This window comes from Cyprinodon variegatus, unplaced genomic scaffold (genome assembly GCF_000732505.1).
Source record: "Cyprinodon variegatus isolate N-32 unplaced genomic scaffold, C_variegatus-1.0 Scaffold732, whole genome shotgun sequence".
Lineage (NCBI taxonomy): Eukaryota > Metazoa > Chordata > Actinopteri > Cyprinodontiformes > Cyprinodontidae > Cyprinodon > Cyprinodon variegatus.
The window spans coordinates 286617-295021 of record NW_015151185.1 but is presented as its reverse complement, the minus strand read 5'-3'; the positions used below and the strand labels follow the sequence as shown (position 1 = coordinate 295021).

Below are 8405 nucleotides of genomic sequence, written 5' to 3'. Positions count from 1 at the left end.
GAACCAGCCGGGTCTCCAGCACGCTGTGAGGTCCAGCTGCAAAGGGAACCCGTTTGGACCGGAACCAGCCGGGTCTCCAGCACTCTGTGAGGTCCAGCTGCAAAGGGAACCCGTTTGGACCAGAACCAGCCGGGTCTCCAGCACTCTGTGAGGTCCAGCTGCAGAGGAAGGAGGTCTGTGATTGGTCGGAGCAGGTCAGTGAGGAAAGTGGACGGTCCTGTTTCTCTGCATCAGAAATGTTCAGAGAAACATAGGATGTTACCTGCAGGACGGCAGGGTCACCTGACCTGCAGGAGATCCCGCCTGATTGGCCGGCAGCCTGCTGATGTCATCCTCCCTCCGTCAGGCAGACGGCAGTAATTTGGCTCGGTGGGGTTCGGTCATTTCAAGCCGCCTCTGCAGAAATGACACAATAATGGATTCACTGCGTCCCTCATCCATTAGTCCCCCCCCGCTGAGACAAACACACTCCCCCATCGCTGGGTTACCCATCTACTGAGGACCGCCACTCATTTTATTCCCAGCCTTAACCCCATCCTACCCCTGACCTCCAGCTCAGCATGGAGCTAGCGTCACATGAATGTCCTCACTGTGGTGGTAAACTGAATGTGGTCCCCCCCCCCCCGGGGGGGCAGCTTTCAGCTTCTCAGGTCAATTAGCAGCTAATTGAAGGACAACATCTGATGTTTGATTGGGTCATTATCCAATTAGCAGTTTGCCTCAGACCACACATGAAACAACCAAACCACTGCAACAATCCTCTACAAATGAGCACAAATGTCTTAAATTAAGTGTATTTAAATTTAATTTGATTTTGTTTTAAAAAAAGGAAAAAAAAAACAAGTGCAGCCTCTTAATTTCAGCGCATAATATCTGTTTAAAAATGCAAAAGTTAAAATGCTCCTTCCATTAGATCATCTTATTTACCTGCTCACTTTCAGAGCGTTTTTGCAGAGCACCCAGAACCAACTGGCTGGAAAAGTTTGATTTCTATAAAGAGATAATTGACTTTATTTTTAAATGTCTGATTGGCTGTAAATGATGGTTCTGGTTCTGTTCTTGACCCGGTTCTGGTTCTGGTTCTGGTTCTGTTCTTGACCCGGTTCTGGTTCTGGTTCTGTTCTTGACCCGGTTCTGTGGTTCTCTGGGTTCTGCCCCTCAGGATGAGCCCTCCTGTATAATGGCTACATGCTTCTCTGACACCTTCATCACATTAGTTCCTCCTCCTCCTCCTCCTCCTCCTCCTCTCTCTGCGGTGTGTTAATTGCAGGGTAGCAGTTGAGGGAGCGCTGGATTCGCCATGCGGGGCGTCCAGGAGGAGCCAACCCTGTCATTTAGCTCTCTGGTTCTGGGCTCAGACTGGCAGGACGCTGGAGATTTTCCCAGCATGCCATGGGGCAGAGTGGACTGAGCTGCACAACGGTGGGCCCTTAATGGCAGCTGACACCCCCCCCCCCCTCACACACACACAGAGGCAGGGGTTACCTCCACGCTCCATGCAGCATTAAAAGGCAGCTGTCATTAGCCCCTCTGCAGTGTGTGTGTGTGTGGGAGCCATGGGGGAGCCGTCACACTGAAGGGGGATCATTTTGCTGCTACTTTCTCTCTGGATGTGAATATGAATGAAGTCTTTGTGCTGGATGTGAGCAGCAGGTTGGAGCCTGACAACTTCTCAGGACCAGTGAATTACACCTTTCCAAACGTCAGCAGCTAAAAACGGCCTCAGCCTCGTCGAGCAGCTTCAGGTCCCATTTGTCGCCTCCACTGCTCCTTACAGCCTCCTGAGAATGTTCCCTCCCTGAGCAGGAGTGGAATATCATGGAGAACCTGCAGCGGTTCGCATGGTGCTTCAGTTAAACGCTTATTGATTGGCTTTGAACATCAGAGGATCAATTTTCCATCATTTCAGCGATGAAGAATGATTGATGTGAGGAGAAGGTGAAGAGGATCAATGAACTGGTTGGTCTGCAGGTGGTGGACGGTCCAACCCACCATAAGAGAAGATTCAGGGCCTCCCAGAAGGATTCACACCCACATAGACCAACAGAGGGAAGATAAGAAACACAGAAATACAGCTACTCTATGGATGGATGGATGGATGGATGGATGGATGGATGGATGATCTCCAACTTTTCCTCCATGTTTCCAGGAGGTTCTCCGCATTTTGCTTAATGATCAGAAGCTCTCTGGGTTTCTGATCTTCCCTCAGTTCTGATCCACTGTTGGCTGCTTGGGTCGCTGCCTGGTAGACACCTCCTGGGTTACCAGCTCATGTCTTCTGGCAGCTGAAGATGGAGGTCCCTGATGGAGGTCCCTGATGGAGGTCCCTGATGGAGGTCCATGATGGAGGTCCCTGATGGAGGTCCATGATGGAGGTCCCTGATGGAGGTCCCTCGGTCTATAAGTGTCTTCCTGGTCTTGAAGCTGTTGAGGTGGGACTCTGAGGACACGAGGAGATGCTGGGTTCCTCAGTGGCCTCCTCCACAGAAGCAGAACTGAGCGTCTCTTCCTGTTCATGGAGCAGAAAATGTTTCCTCCTGCCGCCCCCCCCACGCTGCCCTTCTAAGGCAGTTAGACTCTCAGTGGGTAGAAAGTAGCTGCTAATTATGCAGCTATCAGAATAAAAGCCTTTCAGCCCAGAATAAAAGCAGACGAGCTGCTGAGCAGGAATCAAAGCGCTGAGGTGAAGGCGGAGGAGAAAGGTTGAAAATAGAGGTGGAGGCGTGATGGAGGAACGGCTCCTTCAATATAGACACTTTATATCAGTAACTTTACCTTATTAGGCACTGAGATCTGAAAAGTGTGGAGTGCTTTTGTATCCATCCCGGTCAGTAGAACCTGAAGGTGCTACAGCTGGATGTTCAGACTAGTGAAGCTTCAGGCAGCTTCCCATCATGATGCTGCCACCACCGTGTTTCTCTCCATATTTAGATGGGCGGGGGCTGACCGGTGAACATCCGTAGAAACCCTCTCCAGTCGTTCCCTCTGTGGCAGAAATCAAAGAGCTTTCTAACGTCTGAGCGTCATTCAGGCTCCGTCCGACATGTTTACCTCTTTCCTTTGACTTCCCGTCTGCTGCAGCAGCTTTGCCGGCTCTCTGAGGACCCAGCTGAGAGTTTAATTGACTCCAGTTTGGCTTAATGGAAACGGAGCTGGTGGGATAAACTCTGCATAATGACAGCTTTTGTTTGGAGTCACTTTAAAGCTTTTTAAGTTAGAGAGACGAAGGTTCGCTGTTTGCATCAGAGCCGCAGCCGATTCAGCCCCATTATGAAGCTAAGTGACTCTGAAGGACAGCAGCGCTGTGGGTGGAGGCCTGTTTGGCTGACAGGCGGCTCTCAAGGAAAGAAAACAGTAATATTAGAGAAATATGAAGCCGAGGGACCAGAAAACAAGAAGAAAATTAATTAACAACATCTATAAAATAAAGAGAAATAAACAATAAATGGAGGGAAAGAAAAGGGTCTGATAGAAAAATGACCCAATGAAGAGGAAATAAAAAATGCAAAAAAGAGAAATATATTAAAGAATAAATAAAGGGTTAAAATCCTTAGAAAAAAAGGAAAACCACAAATTCCAAAATAAAGAATGTTTAAAAAAACCCAAAACAAATTAGGATGAAATTAATCCAGGAAGAACAAATATTTTCCTTAAGAGATTCACAGCCTGAAAAGAATCGGTTCACTGACTCACCTGAACAGGTTATTGAGTAATAAGGACAGATTAACTATTAATCAGAGCAGGTAATTGATTAATCAGAGCAGGTTTTAAATGAATCTGCCTCCTATATAAACCTGATGAAGTTTGTAGCTGCGGTTCTCTGCGGTGAAGCAGGAGGCAGCAGGTTCCTCTGTGCATCACAAGGCCGATCCAGGCGACCTTGTGTTTTGCTACTGTTAATGTTTTCCTCTGCTGATCAACAAACGTTGCTCTGCAGGTACATTCAGATGCAGATTAAAAGCTTCACTCAGAAGGCTCTCGCTCCGTCCTTGTGTCGCAGCAGGTGGATAAATGTAGCTCGGCTTTTATCTTAATCGCCGCGGAGAAGACGAGCCCATTCAACCCGCAGCTGGAAAAAAAGCCTTTAATTAATTAGGATACGCTTTAGTTGGGATAATAAGAGTCCAGAGGAAAGAATTTGCTCTGATCTGAGCGGATCAGAGTCTCCCTGGAAGATAAAAAGGTTTTAACCTGCAGGATCTGATGGAGCGATGACTGCAGGGAGACGTGGAAGGACGTCCAGAACTGCTGGAAATGACCCTTCCAGGGACCTGTGGGACATCAGGAGCTGATGAGACCTGACTCTAAGGACAGGCTGGGTTGTCCTGGTCCCACATTCCCACTACAAGCTTAGTGGAATGATCTCATAGCATCAGAACTTCTTCCACATTTGGTCTGTCCTGCCTGATCCCAAATGATTTCAATCTTTTTAATCACAATCATATATCCCAATAAATTCACAGCTCAATGGAATGGAGGATAATCTGACCTGCAGAAGGATCCAAAAACATCTGCTGCTGTGAAGGTCCCTATGATGTCAGTGGCTCTGTCACTGGTAGATGGAGGAAGGTTGGAACCAGCAGGTGACCAAGAACCAGATGGCGTCAACAATGGGTGGTGAGGTTGCTTGAGGACCTAAATGCAGAGATCAGGAGGCAGGGTGAATCTTGAAGGTTTAATCAGTTGAGTCAAAATCCAAAGAACAAAAATACCAAGAACCAAAAAACTCTGAGGGAAAACTGAGGGGAGCCAGAGATGAGGAAACAACAACAAGGAAGCAGACCTGAGGGACTGCAGAGGTGGTGCATATATGGGGAACAGAACAAAGGATGGACTAATGAGCTAAATATGGAGCAGGTGTGAGTGGAACTGACTAGAAGGAAGCCAAGGGAAAGGAAACAAACACAAGGGGGCAGCAGAGAGCAACTGCTTGAATATAAGGGAAAATAAACCAAATAAGAAAACAAAATAACTGAAAACTGAAAACTCAGAGTCAAAAATGGGGAGAACCATAACAGATGTTAGAGCTCCACTGTTCTCTCTGGACAGATGAAAACCTTCCAGAAGGAAAACAACCTCTGCAGCAATCCCCCAATCAGGCTAGATTGGTGGAGCGGTCATATCAAAGCCCCTCCTTCATAAAATGAACATGGCAGCTCTTCTGGAGGCCATCAAAAGACTCTTGAAGGTCTCAGACCATGAGGAACAAAGTTCTCTGGTCTGAGGAGACAGAGATTGAGATGTTAGACGTGAACCAGATGAAGGAAACCAGGAATTCATCAGTAGACCAGTAATATCCCTAAGATGGAACACGGTGGTGGCAGCATCAGGCTATGGGATGTTATAGAGACCTGTTACAGAGATCTTTGGACTTCAGACAGTCCCTCCAAAGAGTGGATCAGAGCCAGTCTATGAAGGGTCCGGACTGGAGACTCATGGATGGAACATCTGGAAAGATCTGAAAGAGACATTTCAATCTGACCTGATGGAGCTGAGATGTTCTGCAATGGATGCTGAGTTAAGCTCGAGGCACCGTGACTGTGGGTCAGAATGCAGAAGCCTGAAGGTTGGACCTGCTGCCAACACTGGATCAACAAAGTATTGAGCAAAGGGTGTGAATATTTATTTGTTTTCAATACATTTGCAGCAGTTCTATATAAACTTTCCTCCACAATGTCCCTGATGGGATTGGGTGTGTAGACTTTAGAGGACCAGACTAATTGATATCTCACTGGGAGGTCATTCCAAGGAAGACCGAAATAATCTAAACCTTAATCTAAGAACGTCTTAAAATCCTCCTGGAGAGTTTTGTTATGGAGAGGACTTTCCTTGTGTGCCTTCCGCACCTCTAACTTCCTCCACTTTCAAAGAATGTTACCAAAGTTGGCTAGCGTAGGTTTCTGTCAGCAATAAGGATTTATTTCTTCTTAGAAAAAAGGAATTTTCTTATTCTAGTTCTGGGTGTTGTGAAGACCATTGGGGTCCTGTCCGGGATCTACAGAAGTTTTCTTGCCTAGTTAATAGGTAGACTTAGACAACTTTTATTATCCTTTTATATACACAGAGTGTATACAAAACGAAATTTCGTTTAGTACAGCTTTCAGAGAGTAAATGAACATTTCTCAAAGTGCATCAGTGATCACATGTAAACAGTGTGGGAGAAAAAACATGGTGCCAAAAATACATTGATCTGGAAGTTCAGAGCATTAATATATATGGTGCAAATATGCTGTATTTTTGTTTTGGTGTTATCAGTGTGACGCAGAGTCTGTTACATGATTAAAATTTTTTTCAGCAGTCTGATGGCGGTGGGGAAGAAGCTGTTGCAGAATATGCTGGACCTGCATCGAATGGATAATCTGCGACTTGAACTCTCCTCAGAAAAGAAGATATGTAACTGCTGCACCAACATTCTGACTGAATCTTGGCTGTATACAGCTATACCCAACAATGCTATTAGCCTGGAAGGGCTAACGCAATACCGCGCCCATAGAAACAAAGAACTCTGCGGTAAGACTCAGGGTGGCGGCCTGAGGTTGCCATGGAGAATGACATGGTAGTCTTATCTATATTTATTTTGTTGTCATAGGTTGTTGCAGCTTTGAACATGTTCCAGTCAGAGCATTCCTGACAGTCCTGAAGATTCTCCATGGCACCCTCAGACCACACTCTGACTTTTTTCACTGTTGATTTTGTCCTGATTTGCTGGAACGTGTATGCAGGAAGTAGGATGACAGATAGGTGATCGGAGGTGGGGGCGGGGGGCTGCTCTGAATGCATCTTTAATGTTAGAGTAAACCAGGTCTTACTGCTGAGTTTGCTGTTTCTATCGGCGTGGAATAGTTAGCTCCTCCAGGCTAACAGCATTGTCTGGTATCGGTGAATTCAGCCATGATTCAGTCAGGATGATGGTGCAGCAGCTACTAAACTCCTTCAATAAAAAAGTGGCTAATGATACTAGCCTAACCCTGAATAGTGTTTTTATCTAAGCTTTGTGACATGAAGTCAAAGGAAAGACTGTGGAAACAGGAAACATTCCTGATGGTTCCAGAAGCCGTACTGCTTTCTTAGCTTTTGATTGGCTCCTTGCTGAGCCGATCAATTCGATTCAATTCAGTCAGATTGTAAACCTGCAGATTGAGAGCGAAGTGCTCCTATAGGAACATCAGGAAGGATCAGATCTCTGATATCAGATGGAGCTTGGCCATTTAAGGCTTTAGGAGCTTCCAACAAAATCCTGATCTTTCTTTCTGCAGAAAATCTTTAGTTTCTGTGCTGATGTTGTCAGATCATGAGTCAGACATCAGACTGGGGTCTTTTATAACTATTTTATTTGGCTCCAGAGGTTTATGTGTTGGATCCTGTTTCTTTCAGAGGAGACCAGAAGCAGGTGTTTGCTCTGGTTCCACTGGTGATACTGGGAGGTCATATCCTGATTCCTCCTTCCAGCCCAGTCTTACCTCAAACCAACAGCAGTCACTTATTTTTGTTTTCTTTGTGGATCATGAGCAGATTGAATATTGACTGAAGCTGACCTCAGAGCGGCTGGCCCCGCCCACTGAGACAGGTGCTGCAGCGGGTTCTCAGCAGGGCCACCAGCGTCTGCCTGATGGGGTTTCAGTCCTGCAGCCTCAGATTCAGTTTGTTCTGTCCAGGAACACATCAGAGATTTGGAAAACTGGAAGATTTCATCTGAAATCTTTTGTCATGCAGCTGATCCAATCATAGAGGCTGATTTCATTAGCTTCCACCTGGAGGATAATGATGATGATCTGAGGCCTGCAGAACCGCCTGATGTGAAGCAAACAGACCCTGGCTGCAGGAACAAAACCCGAGCAGAAGATCTAACTAAGCTGCAGCTCTAAAGTTATAGATCAGATGATTAAGAGAACAGAGTAGAGGAGGAACTGAGTGCAACACGCTGAGCGTCTCTCTGATGCGTCTCAGACCCAACATCAGCCGAGCCTGGAGGAGCTGGACTTTCCCTCCAGCTGGAGTCTCAAACATTTAAGATGTCTTTAGTTTCTGTACTGAAACGGCTCAGTGTGGGCCGACCTCTGACCTCTGCTGGACTCACCTCAGTCATACGGTGAAACTGCAGGTGGGAGGGGTCAGGAACCGAGGTCAACCCAGATAGCATCAAACACACCTGCAGAGTGAGTGAGTGAGGATCAGATGATCACAGAAGATCCTGATGGGATGGGTGCTGCATTCAGGGATGTGGAAAACCGCTGGTTCCTGTAGGATTCTGGTTCCTATGGGATTCTGGTTCCTGTAGGATTCTGGTCCCTGTAGGATTCTGGTCCCTGTAGGATTCTGGTTCCTATGGGATTCTGGATCTTGTAGGATTCTGGTTCCTGTAAGATTCTGGTTCCTGTAGGATTCTGGTTCCTGTAGGATTCTGG

General features: G+C 46.6%; 1 protein-coding gene across 5 annotated transcripts in view; it reads right to left on the bottom strand.

Annotated features, from left to right (window-relative positions):
* Positions 1-6: 6 nt before the first annotated feature.
* The window catches only part of LOC107097903 (cip1-interacting zinc finger protein-like), a 20574-nt gene continuing 12175 nt past the window's right edge, over positions 7-8405 (bottom strand). Inside the window, exons 12-13 of one of the 5 annotated variants that reach the window (XM_015395246.1) lie at positions 4490-4635; positions 7-396 (exon numbers count right to left, since the gene is read on the bottom strand). In XM_015395246.1, the coding sequence (XP_015250732.1) occupies positions 381-396; positions 4490-4635 (162 nt within the window). In that variant the 3' untranslated portion in view covers positions 7-380. Of the gene's footprint in view, positions 397-4321; positions 4636-8405 lie in introns of those variants that run through there. The other 4 variants (XM_015395250.1, XM_015395248.1, XM_015395245.1 and 1 more) reach the window with 4 other exon arrangements.